We start from the raw sequence: 18,440 nt of genomic DNA, 5'->3' as shown, positions 1-18,440 counted from the left end.
TCATTAGGCAAACCTTTACTTCATTCCTGAGGAGACAAGAAAGGGGATTGGGAATGGGGAGGCACTTTAGAGCAAATTGGTGCCTTTGCAATATCCTAAGCCACAGTTGTATCTTAATCAAGGTCTGACATCCAAAAGTGATACTAAAATCATTTAATCTCTAGTTTATGCTAAGTATTCCGTTTGAAGTTGCACTGATAAGTCTGGGTAGAGAATTATCTTTTTCCTTTAAAACATAAAATCCAGGGTGCCTGGGTGGCTCAGTCGGTTAAGCGTCTGCCTTTGGCTCAGGTCATGATCCCAGGACCCTGGGATCGGTCTGCTTCTCCCTCTTCTTCTAACCCTCCCCCTGCTCATGCTCTCTCTCTCTCTCTCTCTCTCTCTCAGATAAATAAATTTAAAAAATATATTTTAAAAAACAGAATCTGTGTATAAAAACTGCATGGTTAAACTATCAGCATGTGTAGGTTATTTAATATCATACATTGTGTTGGATTTTTTTCCCTGCAGTTAATGTGATAAATGAAAGTAATGAGATTGGTAATTAGTTATAGGTGGCATAGTGTCTTTAATAAAGAGTGTTGGGCGGTATTTGAGAAGTGTTAGGTAGTAATTATAGTTCAAGTCCCTAAATGGAGTTTCGAGAAATCAATAATGGAGAATAGTAATTAGAAGTAAAAGGCTTTTTTCTTGGGGCTGTTATCTAGTGATGATGTGTTTCTTAAAAACACACACACACACACACACACAAACCTAGGTTTCTGATCTCTCTTAAAAAACATTTAAAAGCTTCACTGTATGTACTTGTAAAACTGTTAAACGTTTTCAAGTTTTTGTGTTGATGAGTTTCTAAACCTGAAGCTTTAAGAAGACATTAAGAAATTAAAGTCTTGGGCGCCTGGGTGGCTCAGTCGTTAAGCATCTACCTTCGGCTCAGGTCATGATCCCGGGGTCCTGGGATCGAGCCCCGCATCGGGCTCCCTGCTCCGTGGGAAGCCTGCTTCTCCCTCTCCCACTCCCCCTGCTTGTGTTCCCTCTTTCGCTGTGTCTCTCTCTGTCAAATAAATAAACAAAATCTTAAAAAAAAAACACAACTAAAGTCTTAAGAGGCTTTAGAAATTAATTGATCTCTTTCATTTATAGAGGCAGAAATTGAGACCCAGAGAGGTGAATAAACTTGCTTAAGGTCAACATAGCCAGATAATGTTAGTCATCAGGCTAGAACCCGGGTCTCCAGACCTGGTGTCCTTCCTGCCATACCTCCTGCTCCTTTGAGCAGTATGGAGCCTTTTAAAACTGTAACTAGATTTTACGTGTTGTATGTTCCAACTCAACAAACTGAATACTCATTTTAAAGCATAAATCTTATTTTAATCACGTTTTAAGTATGATAAAGTTTGAAATGAAAAACGCTTGCATGGGTAAGTTGAGGTCTACAGAGCTAAAAATACTTAGTCATTCATAGTCCTATATGCTTAGAGATTTCTGCCTAATTGGAAATTCACGTTCCTTAGTGGTAGAAAAGAGTCTGTGTTCAGAATAGAATTAGGCTTAGGCACTGTTCTCAGTACCTTTTCTCTTTTTATAAATTTAGCTATTTCCAGGCATAATTTTATTCCTCTTTATTGTGATCATAGCACTTTCCAAATTTTTTCTATTGACCATTGAGCCTTGGCAGCAGCAGAGGGAGGAGTGAGGCCAATGAGAAAGCTGTTATGAATGGACTGTATGGCAGCCGTACAAGGATGCTGTTGCTTTCCCAGAGCGAAGCACGTTTCTTTTTGGCATTGTTTTGAGTGATGCTGTAAATGTACAGGCAGAAGTAAACAAAAGGAAGCCATTTTTGCCATTGCAAGACTTGGAAGGCCAAATAAAGTTGGCCAAATGGAGGACACACTGAGCAGGAAAGTATTTTAGCGTTTTAGAAATTTTTTGGTGAACGTTTTTGAAGTTCAATGTCCATTTATGCTTTAGCTAGCTATGACTGCCAGTTTAAAGTTCACTAAGTAATAAAGGCAGGTTTTCGCTTTTGATGTTTGTTAACTCTTGAATTAGAGCCTTTTTTGAACTTTTTTTCTAGAGCTTATATGTTTAGGGCATTTCTTTTTCTTTCTAGAAGATTTTAGTATCGCTAGAGTAGGTCTACTTGGGGCGCCTGGGTGGCTCAGTTGTTAAGCGTCTGCCTTCGGCTCAGGTCATGATCTCAGGGTCCTGGGATCGAGCCCCGCACCGGGCTCCCTGCTCCGCGGGAGGCCTCTTTCTCCCTCTCCCACTCCCCCTGCTTGTGTTCCCTCTCTCGCTGTGTCTCTCTCTGTCACATAAATAAAATCTTAAAAAAAAAAGGTCTACTTACATATTTTCTTTATGGTCTGTGTTAGTGTTAAAAACTCAGGAGTTGTTAGTGGAATACTGATTTCCCTGGTCATGTGATGATTCATCTCAAAAAGATCTTGAGAAAAGCAGACATTTAATCTGCAAATGATCTTTATAAGGTCACATTCAAAGGAGGGATAAATAGTATTTGTGAAAGGTACGTGGTACTAGCTTAAAAATGCAAGCAAATCAAGTGTTTTTGGAGACATTTTTTAACTTGTGATATTTTAAATCTGGTATGTTATGAGGAGTGTTATGTTTTTCAATGAATTGTTGTTAACATTGATTGCATGTTATACATTGGGTATTGTATGTAACACTAAGCAATTTTAGTTTCATTTTGTTGTTGAAAGGAAGTATATCTTTTTTCCAGAGGTATTAGGCAAATAATGCATTTTAACCTAAACTCTGTGAAGTTAATGCATTTACATTTAGATAGGGAGAACAGGGGGCGCCTGGGCAGCTCAGTGGGTTAAGCATCTGACTTCGGCCCAGGTCTTGATCCCAGGGCGGTGGGATGGAGCCCCACATTGGGCTCCCTGCTCAACGGGGAGCCTGCATCTCCCTCTCCTGCTCTCCCTGCTTGTGCTCTCTTGCTCTGTCAAATAAATAAATAAAAGCTTTAAAAATAAATAAATGGGGAGAACAGGTGGGTTGGTGTGTGTAGCCCCGGATGTAAATGTAAACTCTTATTGGGAGCTCTGCTGGATTTGGACCTTGGGTGGGGGGGGTACTGTAGCTTTTGCAGATTGTGGGTCACCCTGTTCTTGGGTGGCCTGCTGCCTTTTCTCTATCCTTCGGTCATCAGTTAGAGACTACGCAGGATTGGGAAGGTAGCAGTGGCATGAGCCAGGATGGTAGGAATTATGGTACTGGTTTCTGGGAGTCATCAAAAGGTGACGTTCAGTCTACCACTCTACCTACAATCCACAATTCCTGCCTACCCTGACGATAAGCCTGGTCAAGGTGAATGGAAATGGGGAGCAGAACTAACACATACTGAGTACCCACCTTACTGGAAACTGTGCAGCCCTTTTATACGTGTTTATTGTGAGGTAGGTATTCTCTCTGTTTTTGCTGGTGGAAGAGCTGAGGCTCAGAGGTTAAGAAAACTAGTGACGGTAAATGACCAAAACAGGACATAAAATAGTTGGTTGATGCAATCTTAGCAAAATACGAAAACATTTGGTCCTTTCTAATTTTTTTTTTTTTAAGATTTTATTTATTTATTTGACAGAGAGACAGTGAGAGAGGGAGGAGTGGGAAGGGAGAAGCAGGCTTTCTGCCAAGCAGGGAGCCCGACGTGGGACTCGATCCCAGGACCCTGGGATCATGACCTGAGCTGAAGGCGGATGCTTCACCAACTGAGCCACCCAGGCGCCCCAAGTCCTTTCTAATTTTGATTGGATACTTCAAAGCTTATATTTCAGGCTTCATCATAATGTCCCCTTGTTAATTCCCTGCCTATTTCACATCTCTCTCTTGCTCTCTCCACTTGGCTCTCTCCATTTTAGTCTCACTGATCTTTTTATTCCTCAGACAAATCCAGACCTGTTCCCACTTTCAGACTGTTGGATTAGTTTCCCGCTCTGGGCTCCTCTTTTGCTGATACCACATGGCTAGCACCTTCCTGTAATTTCAACTTAGTCCAAAAACACCTCAGAGAAGCTTTCCTTGTTCACTGTTCTAAAGGAGTCGTCTAAAGGGGACGCCAGGGTCGCTCAGTCGGTTAAGCGTCTGCCTTCGGCTCAGGTCATGATCTCAGGGTCCTGGGATTGAGCCCCAAGTCAGGCTCCCTGCTCAGTGGGGAGCCTGCCTCTCCCTCTGCTGTTGCCCCTGCTTGTGCTTTCTCTCTTTATCAAATAAATAAAATCTTTAAAAAAAAATAAAGGAGTCGTTCAGCATTTTCTTACTCTATTACTCTATTTAAATTCTCTGCATAGAGCCTGATACTTTTCTTTTTATTCAAGTATAAATGACATGTAATATTAGTTAGTTTCAGGTGTGTAACACAGTGATTCTGTATTTGTATACATTGCAGAATGATCACCACAACAAGTATAGTTACCATCTGTCACCATACAAAGTTACAAAGCTGTCCTCACAAATTTTTTTTCTTTCAATGAGAACTTTTAAGATTTACTCTCTTAACAATGCTCAATTATTCAGTACATATTGTATTATTGACTATAGCCGCCAAGCATTACATTCCCCATGACTGAAGTTTATACTTTTTGACTCCCTTCACCCGTTTTGCTGACCTCCCAACCCCCTCTCCCCTCTGGCAACCACAAATTTGTTCTCTATGAGTTTTGTATTGTTTGCATGTTTGTTTTATTTATCAAATTTTACATATAAGTGAAATCATAAGGTATTTGTCTTTCTCTGTCTGGCTTATTTCACAGTAAAATACCCTCAAGGTCCATCCATGTTATCATAGATGGCGAGATTTCATTCTTTTTTATGACCCAGTAGTATTCTGTTATACATACATACCACATCTTCTTTATCCATTCATCAGCCCGTGGACACTTAGATTGTTTCCATATGTTGGCTATTGTAAATAGTGCTGCAGTGAACACAGGGGTGCATGTCTTTTCAAACTAGTTTTGTTTTCTTCAGATAAATATCCACAAGTGGAATTATTGGATCGTATGGTAGTTCTATTTTTAATTTATTTTGAGGAACCTCCATACTGGTTTCTGTATGGCTGCATCAATTTACATTCCCACCAAGAATGTATGAGGGTTCCCTTTTCTCTGCATCCTTGCCAACACTTCTGTTTTTGATACTAGCCATTCTGACATGTATAAGGTAATGTATCTCACTGTGGTTTTGATTTGCAGTTTCCTGATGATGAATGATGTTGAGCATCTTTTATGCGCCTGTTGGCCATCTGGATGTCTTTGGAAAAATATCTATTGAGATCCTTTGCTCACATGAAAATCAGATTGTCTGTCTTTTTATTATTGAGTTGTGTGAGTTCTTTAATGTTTTAGATGTTAACCCCTAATCAGATACATGATTTGCAAGTATCTTCTCCCATTTGGTAGGTGGCCTTTTCATTTTGTTGATGATTTCCTTTACTGGGCAAAAACTTTTTAGTTTGATGTTGTCCCCTTTAATTTTGCTCTTTTGCCCTTGCTTTTGGAGTGAGATCCAAAAAATCATCACCAAGACCATTGTCAAGAAGCTTACCACCTATGTTTTCTTCTGGGAGTTTTATGGTTTCAGGTCTTAGAACCTCATATTTTTCTTGAATTCATTTTTTTAGTTTATTGCCTGATGATGGCTCTCAGATTCAGGCATGTTGTCCTTTTACTTCTATATCCCAGTGCTTGAGATACATTTGTTGAATGGGTGCATTGAGAAAAACCAAAACCATCAGGAACATTCCTACCTTCAGCTTACTGCCTTCATCTGTCTGAATTTGTCTCAGTCTGCCCTCACTCCCTTCTGTTTTAGAGGATGGAGGTGTCCCTTTTAATGATGTTTAATGTTCCTAGCTATATTGTAGATCTCATTTCCTGTTGTCTTCCCAGAAACCTTAGCTTTTCACTTACCTTTTTTCCTTCTGGTTCTTTCTCCATGCCCAATTTTCTGTGACAATAAAACCTCCAATTATATACCTCTTGTAGCCTTTGCTAGATCTTGAGATCTTAGTCTCATTGTCAGTCTCCTCTACCTTCCTCCATGAACTAACCTCAGGAAGGTTTCATTTTGATTATTTTTATTATAAACATATATTCTGTAAAAATATATTCTGAATTATAAACACCTGCCTTACAAATGAGGTTTGGGAATGTAACACTTATAAATTGGAGACTATTTTTTTTATTAGTATGAGTTCTTAATTCTTGGACTTAGAATATAGTTGTCCTCTGTGGTAGTCTTTTTTTCTTGGCTGTGTTTTTCCCTTTTGGCTTGAAATATTTAATAGGATGAGCAGCTTCCTAAAACACTGCTAAAATATTCATACATCAGATATTTTTGTTGATTCAGCTTGTGTTTAGTAGGATTATATGGGCCTGTTTTTTTCAAGAGTTGAGGAAATGGTGTACAGAGAATAAAATACCTAGCTTTAAAAATTTAATACCTGACTCATCATTTGACGAGTCATTGATGATTAGTTATTAAATGGGAATTTTGCAGTTATTCTAACTGACCCTAACGTTTCCACTTCTGGGGGACTCTATCTGAAGGAAATAATCAGATGTATAAAATAATAACATGCTCAGCGATGTTCATCACAGTGATCCTTGTAATAGTGACTTGAAAACAACATAAATGTTAAAACAGAGTGTGGGGTGGGGTGGGATGGTTAAGATATATTATGGTATATCCATAGAATGGAATCGTTTAGACATCTCATCTCAAGCTTATAATGAGCTTTTGTTGACACAAAGAAATAAATGTTTTTAAGTGTGAAATAAAAAGCAAGACATCAGACTTTGCTTCTACCAACGTTAGACAATGTCAGATTGTTTCAGACCAAATATATTGCTGACAACTAGAAAAGCTAGAAGGCATTGAAGAGCCATAAAAGCAGTAAGGAATTAGGAGGCCAAGTTCCAGAAGATAAGGAAAGCTCTGAGAAGTTAGCCTAATGTTTGAGGCTGCCTCGTCCATGAGATCATGGCTGAATTTGGAAGTGACAGTTGAGAGGCTGAGTAGAGTTTTCAAAAGGCTGATGTCAGGGAGGACAAAAAATTGGAATCAGAGCCTCCCAGGGTAGAGGGCCCTGGAAAACTCTTGGTTTTGGGGTTGGGTTCCTCAGGGCCTAAATTGTAGGAGTAAGGGTAAAACAAGTAGACTAGTCTTTATAGGGACTGAAGCCCAGCTTTTCAGTTTTTTCAGTTCTGGATTAGATTAAGGTGATCTGGGAATCCTAATGTCCCTAGCCTGTCTGCTTGCCAGAAGCAAAAGTAAACCCTTTCTGAGTAACATCATCCGTGGCCTCAGATTGTGTCTATAATTTCTTATATATAGTGTCCAACATTCAATAAAGAATAACCAGGCATATGAAAAGACTAAACACAACTGGAAACTGAGAGGAAAAATTGACAATAGAAACCCATAGGACAGGCAGAGATATTTGAATTATCAATCATGGACTTAAAAAATGTATGATTAATGTGTTAGAGGAACTAAAGACAAAATCGATAATTTTGACATTTGAAATAGAAATTCTGAAACTGAAAAAAACAACTGATTATTAAGAACCCCGTGAATGGGTTTAACAGCGTAGATACAGCTGAAGAGAAAATTAGTGAAGAGAAAGATAAATTAGGGAATAAATCCAGACTAAGCCACTGAGAGGCAAAGGATGGAGAAGACAGAAAAGAGTGTAAAAAACATGGAACATGGTGAAAAGTTCTTATGGATTAGGTCATTGAAGTTCCAGAAGGAGAGAAGAAAGTAAATGGCACAGAAGCAATTACAGGCATACCTCATTTTATTGTGCTTTGCACATACTGCATTTTTTACAAATTGAAGCAAGCCTCTTTACAAATTAAAGCAAGTCTCTTTACAAATTAAAGCAAGTCTCTCCATTTTTCCAACAGCATTTGCTCACTTTGCGTCATATGGTAAATTCTTCCATTATTTCAAACTTTCTCATTTATGTTTGTTACAGTGATCAGTAATCTTTGATATTACTATTCTGATTGTTTTAGGGCACCACGAACCACACCCATGAGAAATGGTGAACTTTTTTTTTTAATTGAGCTCTACACCCAATGTGGGGCTTGAACTCAAGACCCCAAGATCAAGAGTTGTATGCTTAAAAAAAAAAAAAGAAAAGAGTTGTATGTTCTACTGACTGAGCCAGCCAGGCACCCCTGAAATGGCAAACTTTTTTTTTTTTAAGATTTTGTTTATTTATTCTACAGAGGGAGAGACACAGTGAGAGCAGGAACACAAGCAGGGGGAGTGGGAGAGGGAGAAGCAGGCTTCCAGCTGAACAGGGAGCCCGATGTGGGGCTTGATCCCAGGACTCTGGGACCATGACCTGAGCCGAAGGCAGACGCTTAACGACTGAGCCCCTGAAATGGCAAACATAATCAATATATGTTCTGTGTTCTGACTACTGACCAGCTCTTCCCCATCTCTCTCCCTCTCGTTTGGCCTCTCTTACTGCCTGAGACACAACAATATTGAAATTAGGACAATTAGTAATCCTACACTGGCCTCTAAGTATTCAAGTGAAAGGAAGAATTGCACATCTCTCACTTTAAATCAAAAGCTAGAAATGATTAAGCTTAGCGAGGAAGGCACCTCTAAAGCTGAGACAGGCTGAAAGCTACACCTCTTGCACCAGTTAGCCAAGTTGAGTGCAAAGGAACTTCCTGAAGGAAGTTAAAAGCGCTAGCTACTCCAGTGAACACATGAATGATAAAGCGAAACATTTACTGCCCATGAGGAGAAAGTTTGAGTGGTCTGGATAGAAGATCAGATTAGCCCCAACGGTCCCTTAAGCCAAAGCCGAATCCAGAGCAAGGCCCTGACTCTCTTCAATTCTGTGAAGGCTGAGAGAGGTGGGGAAGCTGCAGAAGCAAAGCGTGAAGCTAGCAGGGGCGGGTTCATGAGGTTTAAGGAAAGAAGCCGTCTCCATAACGTAGAAGTGCAGGTGGAAGCAGCGAGTGCTGAAGTAGAAGCTGCAGCAAGTTCTCCAGAAGATCTAGCTCAGATAGTGGAGGCGGCTCCACGGAACAACAGACCTTTCAGTGTAGACTGCACAGCCTTCTGTTGGACAAAGATGCCCTCTAGGACTTTCATAGCTAGAGAGAAATCAAAGCCTGGCTTCCGAGTTCAGTCTGACTCTCTTGTCAGGGGCTCATGCGGCTGGTGACTTGAACTTGAAGCCAGTCCTCATTTACCACTCCAGAATCCTAGGGCCCTTCAGAATCATGTTAAATCCACTCTGCCTGAGCTCCATAAATGGAACAACAAAGCCTGTTTACAACATGGTTTGCTGGATATTGTAAGCCCACGGTTGAGACCTACTGCTCAGAAAATTTATTTCAAAATACTACCGCTCATTGACATTGTACCTAGTCACCCAAGAGCTCTGATGGAGATGTAAAATGAGATGAATGTTTTCTTTCTTTCTTTTTTTTTTTTTAAAGATTTTATTTATTTATTTGAAAGAGAGAATGAGAGAGAGCACATGAGAGTGGGGAGGGTCAGAGGGAGAAGCAGACCCCCCGCCGAGCAGGGAGCCCAATGCGGGAATCGATCCAGGGACTCCAGGATCATGACCTGAGCCGAAGGCAGTCGCTTAACCAACTGAGCCACCCAGGTGCCCTGAGATGAATGTTTTCATGTCTGCTAGTAAAGCATCCATTCTGCAGCCCATGGATCAAGGAGTCATTTTGACTTTCAAGTCTTATTATTCAAGAAATACATTTCATAAGGCTATAGCTGCCGTGGATAGTGATTCCTCTATGGAGCTAGGCAAAATTAATTGAAAACCTCTAGAAAGGATTCATCATTCTAGATGCCATTAAGAACATTAGTGATTCATGAGAAGAGCTCAAAATACCAACATTAACAGGAGTTGGGAAGAATTTGATTGCAACCCTCATGTATGACTTTGAGGGGTTCAAGACTTTAGCAGAGGAAGTACCTGCAGATGTGGTGGAAACAGCAAGAGAACTACAATCAGAAGTGGAGCCTGAAGATGGGACAGAGTTGCTACAGTCTCATGATAAAACTTGAACGGATGAGGGGTTGCTTCTTACAGATGAGCAAAGTGGTTTCTTGAGATGGAATCTACTTCTAGGGAAGGTGCTGTGAAGATTGTTGAAGTGATGACAAAAGACTTAGAATACTACATAACTTAATTGATAAAGCTGTGGCAGGCTTTGAGAGGATTGAAAGATTTTGAAAGACTTTGCACTGTGCATATAATGCTATCAAATAGCACCACATGCTATAGAGAACTCACTCGTGGGAGGAAGAGTCCGTCGAGGCAGCAGACTTCACTCTTGTCTTATTTTAAGAACTTGCCACAGCCGCCCCAGCCTTCAGCAGCCTCCACCCTGATGAGTCAGCAGCCATGGACATTGAGGCCGGGCCCTCCACTGCAAAAAAGTTACAGCTCACTAAAAGCTTAGATGGTGCTTAGCATTTTGTAGCAATAAAGTATTTTTTAATTAAGGTATGTACGTTTTTTTAGGACCTACTACTATTGTATACTTAATAGATTACAGTATGGTATAAACATAACTTTTATATGCACTGGGAAGCCAAAATACTCATTTGATTCACTTTATTGAGATAAGTGCTTTATTGTGGTGGTCTGGAATCGAACCTGCGGTATCTCTGAAGTATGCCTGTATATTCTGGATATATACATTTGGATATGTATATATGTATTACAAATATTTTTGATTCTGTACATGTGTTTTTACTCTTTATAGGGTATCTTGAAGTAGGAGAATTTTAATTAACTTTTTTATGTGTGTGGTTAATGCTTTTTATAGTCCGGTTTAAGAAAATTTTCTCTGGGGCGCCTGGGTGGCTCAGTCGGTTGAGCGATTGCCTTCGGCTCAGGTCATGATCCCAGGGTCCTGGGATCAAGCCCCGCATCGGGCTCCCTGCTCCACAGGAAGCCTGCTTCTCCCTCTCCCACTCCCCCTGCTTGTGTTCCCTCTCTCGCTGTGTCTCTCTCTGTCAAATAAATAAATAAAATCTTTAAAAAAAAAAAATTTTTCTCTGTAGTGAAGATAATTTTCTTATATTATTTTCTATGCTTTATAGATCTGCCTTTCACATTTAGGTCTATAACCCAAGGTCTACTTTTTTGGGGTTTTGTGTGTGTGTGTGTGTGTCTATATGTATGGTGTTTTGTTTTTTGGTATAGTGTAAGGTGAGGGCTTAGTTTATTTTTTCTATATGGATACCCAATTGTTCCACTACTATTTTTGGAAAAGACCACTCCTTTGTGATAAGTGAAGGGCCTATATATGTGTGGGTCTGTTTCTAGACTTTTCCCTCCCACTAATTTATTTCTCTTTCCCAGACACAGAAAAATCCATGTAAGTGGAAAATACAAAATAAGATGGTAGGAATAAATACAAATTTATTAGTCATTATTAACAAATATAAAATGTACTAAACTCATTAGTTTAAAAACGAAGACTGTTACATTGGGTTTTAAAAATACTGCTACATGTTCTTTAAAAGAAACCTACATAAAACATAAGAACTCAGAAGTTGAATGTAAAATATGGGAAAAAGAATTATTAGGCAAATTCTGGAGGCCTTTTTTTTTTTTTTTTTTAAGCATTCTCTACACCCAGAGTGGGGGCTGGAGGTTCTTTATATGGCAAGGAATGGTATCTCAGTTGAGCTCCGTGGGGTTCAAGTCCCCTCTGCTCCCAGACCCTAGTGGCTGTTACAACTCTGGGCTCTACGTTACTTCCCATGGCGGCAATGTTGTTGTTGTTGCTGTTTTTTTAAAATGATTTTTATTTATTTATTTGACAGAGACACAGCGAGAGAGGAAACACAAGCAGGGGGAGAGGGAGAGGGAGAAGCAGGCTTCCCGTGGAGCAGGGAGCCTGATGTGGGCCTCCATCCCAGGACCCTGGGATCGTGACCTGAGCTGAAGGCAGATGCTTAACGACTGAGCCACTGAGGCGCCCCAGCCATGTTCTTTATGTCTGTCCTTGGGAATTTTTTTTATTGTGTTGTGGGGTGAGCCATGCATTTAAAATGAACTTGTCCTAGTTCATCTAGCACTTTTTAGGTGTTAGTGCAATGTCTTCCTCCCCCCTGCAATGTTTAGTCTGCTATGTAATTTCTTTTCTTTTTTTTAAGATTTATTTTTACGTCCTCTCTACACTCATCGTGGGGCTCAGCCTCACAACCACAAGATCAAGAGTCGTACAGTGCACCGACTGAGCCAGCCCGGCCCCCCTTGTCTGCTATGTGATTTCTGGACCATTAGTCTCTCATATGGTTTTAAAGAACCCACCCTCCTAGGGGAACCACTAAAAATGCAAATTAATTGCCCATGGGCAGGAGTGTTATGGATCATTTCTTATGGTCTTGTGCATTTTTTAATAATTCTGCAACAGAGCACATATTTTATAACTTTTTTTTAAATTGAAAAAGGAAATCGTCCTTAAGATCCTCCAAGTAATAGCCCTTCTTTTCCATTTGTTGCAGGTGGTGCGATTGTGTCAGAACCCAAAGCTGGCGCTAAAGAATAGCCCACCTTATATCTTAGACCTGCTGCCAGATACCTACCAGCATCTCCGCACTGTCTTGTCAAGATATGAGGGGAAGATGGAGACACTTGGAGAAAATGAGTATTTTAGGGTGTTCATGGAGAATTTGATGAAGAAAACTAAGCAGACCATAAGCCTCTTCAAGGAGGGGAAAGAAAGAATGTATGAGGAGAATTCTCAGCCTAGGTAATGGCAAATACTACACAAATATTTTTTCAGGTCTGTGACTGCCTAAATGGGTAACACTTAGAAGTAGCTGTGACTTGGTTTGAATTTTTAGGTCAACGAAAATGCAAAGTTGACATTTGATTTAAAGGTGGGTTTTATATCAAACGTTGCCTTGGAGGGTGTTGAACCCCTCTCTGAAAAGTCAGTGCCTTTTAGTCAATGAAGATGAATTGGAGGCAGAAGGTCCATTGGGGACCCCAAAGATCATGAAAGTTTGGGGATAGGTGAGAGTTTGAAAGAAGGTCGAGGTTAAGCTGAGGTTGGGAGTCAACAATAAGAGGGCAGATTTTGCCAGAGCTGTAGCTTATTTAGGGAAGTCAAAAGTATGGGATAATAATAGTTAGGTAACCCCCCCCCTTTTTTTTTTTAATAAAACAAAGTGAAATGACATTTCTTTTGTAGGTAACTTTTCCAGTAGAATAGATATTGACAAATGTAGTTAATTCAGTAAATATTTGACAGACTCCTATGTATTCTTTGATACTTATTACTGTATTGGGTGTCCCATATGTTATTAGTTTGGCTATTTTAAATTATATACTGGGAGAGAAATGGGTTGATTGTAGATATGGTTATATTTGATTTGGTCCAGTTGGAAATATTAACTCATCTAGGACAAGTAATAAAACGTAAATTCCACTAGAACTTTGTAGGTAGTAAATTAACTCTCAAGGAGTGACATGAATTAGGAAGAACAGTAATTTTTGAGGGCATTAAGTAAGCATGTATTACTCAAGCACTAACTTACTAAATGGTATCCTTATAGCCTACCTACCACTCCTTTCTCTGTTGACTTAGATTCTGGGAACCCTCATCTCTTAGTTAAAATTTTACCCATGTCATTATTCATAAGTTTACTACGACAGATTACTCAGGTTTGGTCCAGAGTATCAGTTTTTTCTCATTAAGAAGATTTCTGGTGACTGAATTCAATCTGTAGGAACCTTTGTAACTTCTAGTTTATATGAAAATGAACTTTATTCTTTTTAAATATTTAAATTTTATGACTTTTGTTAAGATAAAACCTGACTATGTGGATCGTAGCTAACTGGTGATTTTGTATTGCTGAATTTAAAAAAAAATAATTTTACTTACTTTAATTAAAAAATTTAATTTAGCATCTACAGCAAACTAGGTTCTAACTGTAGGAGGTGAAAAGGGGAATTATGATGTACTGAGGTGGATGCTTTAATAGAGAGAGGTGCAAAAGGCTGCGTGAACACAGGTTTGCCTTGTGGTGTCAGGGAGTGTGGCACAAAGGAAGTGTGATGTGAGCTAGGTTGTAGAAGGCAAGTAGAAATTTTCTAATCAGAGAAGTGAAAAAAAGGCCTTTAACACAGGTGCATGAACATGCACAGGCTCTGTATGTTGAAGGAACATGAGCAGTCTGGTTTGGCTAGAATTGGGAAAGACAAGTGAGCTGTGAATACAGATGGGAGTCAGGATGTAAGTGTTCTTTTACCTCTAGACATTCTCCCGTAGATAATAGGCTGCTATAGAAGAGTTGTTGTTGTTTTTATGTAAATTTTTTTTTTTTAAGATTTTATTTATTTATTTGAGAGAGAGAGAATGAGAGACAGAGAGCATGAGAGGGAGGAGGGTCAGAGGGAGAAGCAGACTCCCCGCCGAGCAGGGAGCCCGATGCGGGACTCGATCCCGGGACTCCAGGATCATGACCTGAGCCGAAGGCAGTCGCTTAACCAACTGAGCCACCCAGACGCCCGTTGTTGTTGTTTTTAAAGAGCACTTTTACAGTGAAATAAAAATTGTAGATTTTCCAGTTTTAGAGCATACTGAACATTATTTAACATTTTTTTTTCCGATGGATTGTTCATCCCTGAGAGACAGTATTGTGTACTGGTTAAGAGGATGGACTCTGAAGCCTGCGTTTGAATCTTAATTTTGCCACTTAGCTTTGTGATCCCTGTTTCTTCATCTGTAAAATGAGCTGACAGTAGTACTTTCTTTGTAGGGTTGTTGGGAGTTATTAAATGAGTGAGTCAATGTTCAGTACTTAAGAGTGGTGATTGGCACAATGAAAGTAATAAGTGGGTTAGCTCTAATTTTAATCATCATCCTCATTTTCTTTACTATAAACATACACTGTGTATTAGTGAGACTGCCAGATCATAATGAAGTACGTAGACCAATTTAGCCTTAGTAAGTGGCCCCATACTATTGCTTTCAAGTTCTTTAGCCATTTTTTTTAACCTTCCCGTCAGTATGTTTGTCTATCAATGTTATTACCCATAATAGGAAGTTTTTAATACACTATGGGCTTTGAAATTTTTTTCAAGTTATATGTAAAGTGAGAATAAATAAATTTCAGTTGCAATTCCGATTTTTTTTAAAGAAAAATGTATGGCTTTACTGTGTGACCTTTGTGAGCTGTATTTCGGTTCCTATTTTCCTAATCAGTTTTTTAAATTGAGATATTAACATATCATAAAATTCACCCTTTTACAGAATGTAATTCGGTGGTTTTTGGTATGTTCACAAAGTCGTGTAACCGTCCCCACTATCTAATTTCAGAATGTTTCCATCATCTCAACAAGAAACCCCACACTCATTAGCAGTCACTGCCCATTCCCCACTCCTGCTTCTCCCCCAGCCCCTGGCAGTCACAAATACCTACTTTCTGTCTCTGAAGATTTGCCTGTTTTAGACGTTTCATGTAAGTGGACTTGGAACGTGTGGCCTTTTTTGTCTGGCTTTCCTAGCACATATTTTCATAACTCATTCATGTTGTAGTGTGGGTCAGTACGTCTTTCCTTTTTAATGGCTAGATAATACTCGATTGCATGGCTATACCACATTTTGATTATGGACATTTGGGTTGTTTCCCCTTGATATAATGAATAATGCTGCTGTGAACATCTGCGTACAAGTTTTTGTGTGGCTATATGTTTTCAGTTCTCTTGGGTAAATACCTGGGAGAGGAATTCCTGAGTCATATGTAATTCTAGTTTAACTTTTTGAGGAACCATTGACTGTTTATCACAGCAGCATTTTACATTCTTCCAACGATGTGTGAGGGTTCCAGTTTCTCACCAATACTTGTTATTTTTTTGTTTTTGTTTTGTTTTCTTTTTTTTTTTTATAGCTGTCCTACTGGGTATGAAGTAGCTATCATTGTGGTTTTGATTTGCATTTCCATAATGAGTAATAATGTGAGCTTTTTTCATATGTATATCTTCTTTGGAGGATTGTCTATTCAAATCCTTTGCCCAGTTGGGGTTCTTTTTCTTTTTATTGTTGAGTTGTAGAGTTCTTTACATATTCTGGATACTAGACCCTTATCAGATACATCATTTACAAAATTTTATTCCCATTCTGTGGGTGGTCTTTTCACTTTCTTTTTAGTGTCATTTAAAGCACGAACAGTTTTAATTTTGGTGAGGTCCACTACTTTTTTGTTGGTAACCTGTGCTTTTGATCTCATGGCTAAGAAACCATTGCTTAATCCGATGTCATGAAGATTATGCCTGTGATCATTTTGAGTTAATTTTTTTTTTTTTTTTTAAGATTTTATTTATTTATTTGAGACAGAGAGAGCACATGAAAGGGGGGAGGGTCAGAGGGAGAAGCAGGCTCCCTGCCGAGCAGGGAGCCCGATGCGGGACTCGATCCAGGGACTCCAGGATCATGACCTGAGCCGAAGGCAGTCGCTTAACCAACTGAGCCACCCAGGCGCCCTTGAGTTAATTTTTGTATATGGTCAAAGGTAAGAGTCCAACTTTACTCTTTTGCATATGGGTATCCTTTAGTGCCAGCACTGTTTATTGAAAAGAACATTCTTTCCCCATTGAATTGGCTTGATGCCCTTGTCAAAAGTCAATTGTATGAAGGTTTATTTCTAGGTTCTCTGTCTTCTTTGCATGGTTATATGTCTGTCCTTAGACCAGTACCCACACCATCTTTATTACTGTAGCTTTGTAGTAAAGTTTTGGAATCAGCAAGTGTGAGTCCTCCAACTTTGTTCTTCTTTTTCAAGATGGTTTTGGCTATTTGAGGTCCCTTGAGATTCCTTATGAGTCAGCTCACCAATTTCTGCGAAAAGGGTGGTTGTTATTTTCTTAGGAATTGCATTGGACTGGTACATCTGTTTGGGAAGTATTGCTATCTTAACACTAAGTCTTCTAATCTATGAACATGGGATGTTTTTCCATTTGTTAAGGTCTTTTAAAACATCTTTCGGCAGTGTTTTTGTAGTTTCCAGCGTATAAGTTTTTCACCTCCTTGGTTTAATTTATTCCTAAGTAGGCATGCTGGGTGGCTTAGTTGGTTAAGCGGCCAAGTCTTGGTTTCAGCTGAGGTCCTGGGGTTGAGCCCTTCATTGGGCTCTGCTCTCAACAGGGAGTCTGCTTGAGGATTCTCTATCTCCTTCTCCCTACCCCGGCGCATTCGCTCTCTCTCTCTCTCAATAAATAAATAAAAATCTTTTAAAAATTAAAATTAAAAAATCTTAAAAAATTTTATTTCTGGGCGCCTCGGTGACTCAGTCAGTTAAGTGTCTGCCTTTGGTTCTGGTCATGATCCCAGAGTCCTGGGATCAGGTTCTGCTTCGGGGCTCCCTGCTCGGTGGGGAGCCTGCTTCTCCCTCTCCCTCTGCTGCTCCCTCTGCTTGTGCTCTCTCCTTAAAAAAATTTTTTTTATTCCTAAGTGTTTTATTCTTTCTGATGCAAATGGAATTGTTTTCCCGATTTCATTTTTGGATAGTTTATTACTGGTACATAGAACACAATTGATTTTTGTATATTGATTTTGTATCCTGTAACTCTGCAGGACTCATTTATTGATTCTAGTAGTTTCTTACTGGATTCATTAGGATTTTTTTACAAACAAGATCGTGTCATGTGCAAATAGAGAAAGTTTTACTACTTCTCCTTTATGGATGCCTTTTATTTTTTTTCTTGCCTAGTTGTGGTGACTAGAACTTGATGTTGAATAGAATTTATGTTGAATAGAAGTGGTGAGAGCAGACATCCTTGTCTTCTTCTTGATATGAGGAGGAAAGCTTTCAGTCTTTCACCATTGAGTATCATGTTAGCTGTGGGATTTTCATAGATGTCCTTTATCAGGTTGAGAAGGTTTTCTTCTGTTCCTCGTTTAGTGTTTTTTATCATGATAAAGGGTATTACAGGCCTTTTATGCTTCATTCCTGGTTTTTCTTCTTGGGAGAGAGAAATTTGTGGACTTGTAAAATTCTAGAAAAAGTGACTATGTTAAGTTGCACTAAGGGCAAGGAGTAACCGAAACCAGGGTTGGAAATGTTGCCGGGACTCTCTGCATTCTCTTGGTGCAGATTGATGTCTGAATTGCTGGAAAACTGACCTCTGCTACATCCAACATTTACATCTTACGGGGTTTCCAATGTAGCAGAACATCTGACTCTTAGTTTCAGTTTTGACTTTGGCTTGCTATAGATCAGTTGGTTATCCCTGAACCAGTCAACTCGAAAGAAAAGGTAAGTGCTGTGATTAGTCCAGCGTGGACCAGGTGTCACCTCTAGATGAACCTGCTGTGGCTTGGGGAACACATATGTTTCCCTAAAGCTGTATACACAAGGGAATTTGTTCCTAGGCTGGATGTTAAAGAGCT

At 39.5% G+C, this 18,440-nt stretch overlaps 1 protein-coding gene across 2 annotated transcripts in view; it reads left to right on the top strand.

Moving 5' to 3' along the window:
- CBL (Cbl proto-oncogene) overlaps positions 1-18,440 on the top strand; it is an 82,705-nt gene that overhangs the window by 8,319 nt on the left and 55,946 nt on the right. Inside the window, exon 2 of one of the 2 annotated variants that reach the window (XM_045894851.3) lies at positions 12,550-12,797. The exons of the other annotated variant lie outside the window; for it this stretch is intronic. Within the exon in view, the coding sequence (XP_045750807.1) occupies positions 12,550-12,797 (248 nt within the window). The remainder of the gene's footprint in view (positions 1-12,549; positions 12,798-18,440) is intronic. 2 annotated transcript variants of the gene reach the window in all.

Source organism: Mirounga angustirostris, unplaced genomic scaffold (assembly GCF_029215605.1).
Source record: "Mirounga angustirostris isolate CCGP_5_RB_7025 unplaced genomic scaffold, mMirAng1.0.hap1 SCAF_13, whole genome shotgun sequence".
NCBI classification, from domain to species: domain Eukaryota; kingdom Metazoa; phylum Chordata; class Mammalia; order Carnivora; family Phocidae; genus Mirounga; species Mirounga angustirostris.
The sequence above is the reverse complement of the archived record's forward strand: the minus strand, read 5'-3'. Positions and strand labels throughout refer to the sequence as shown.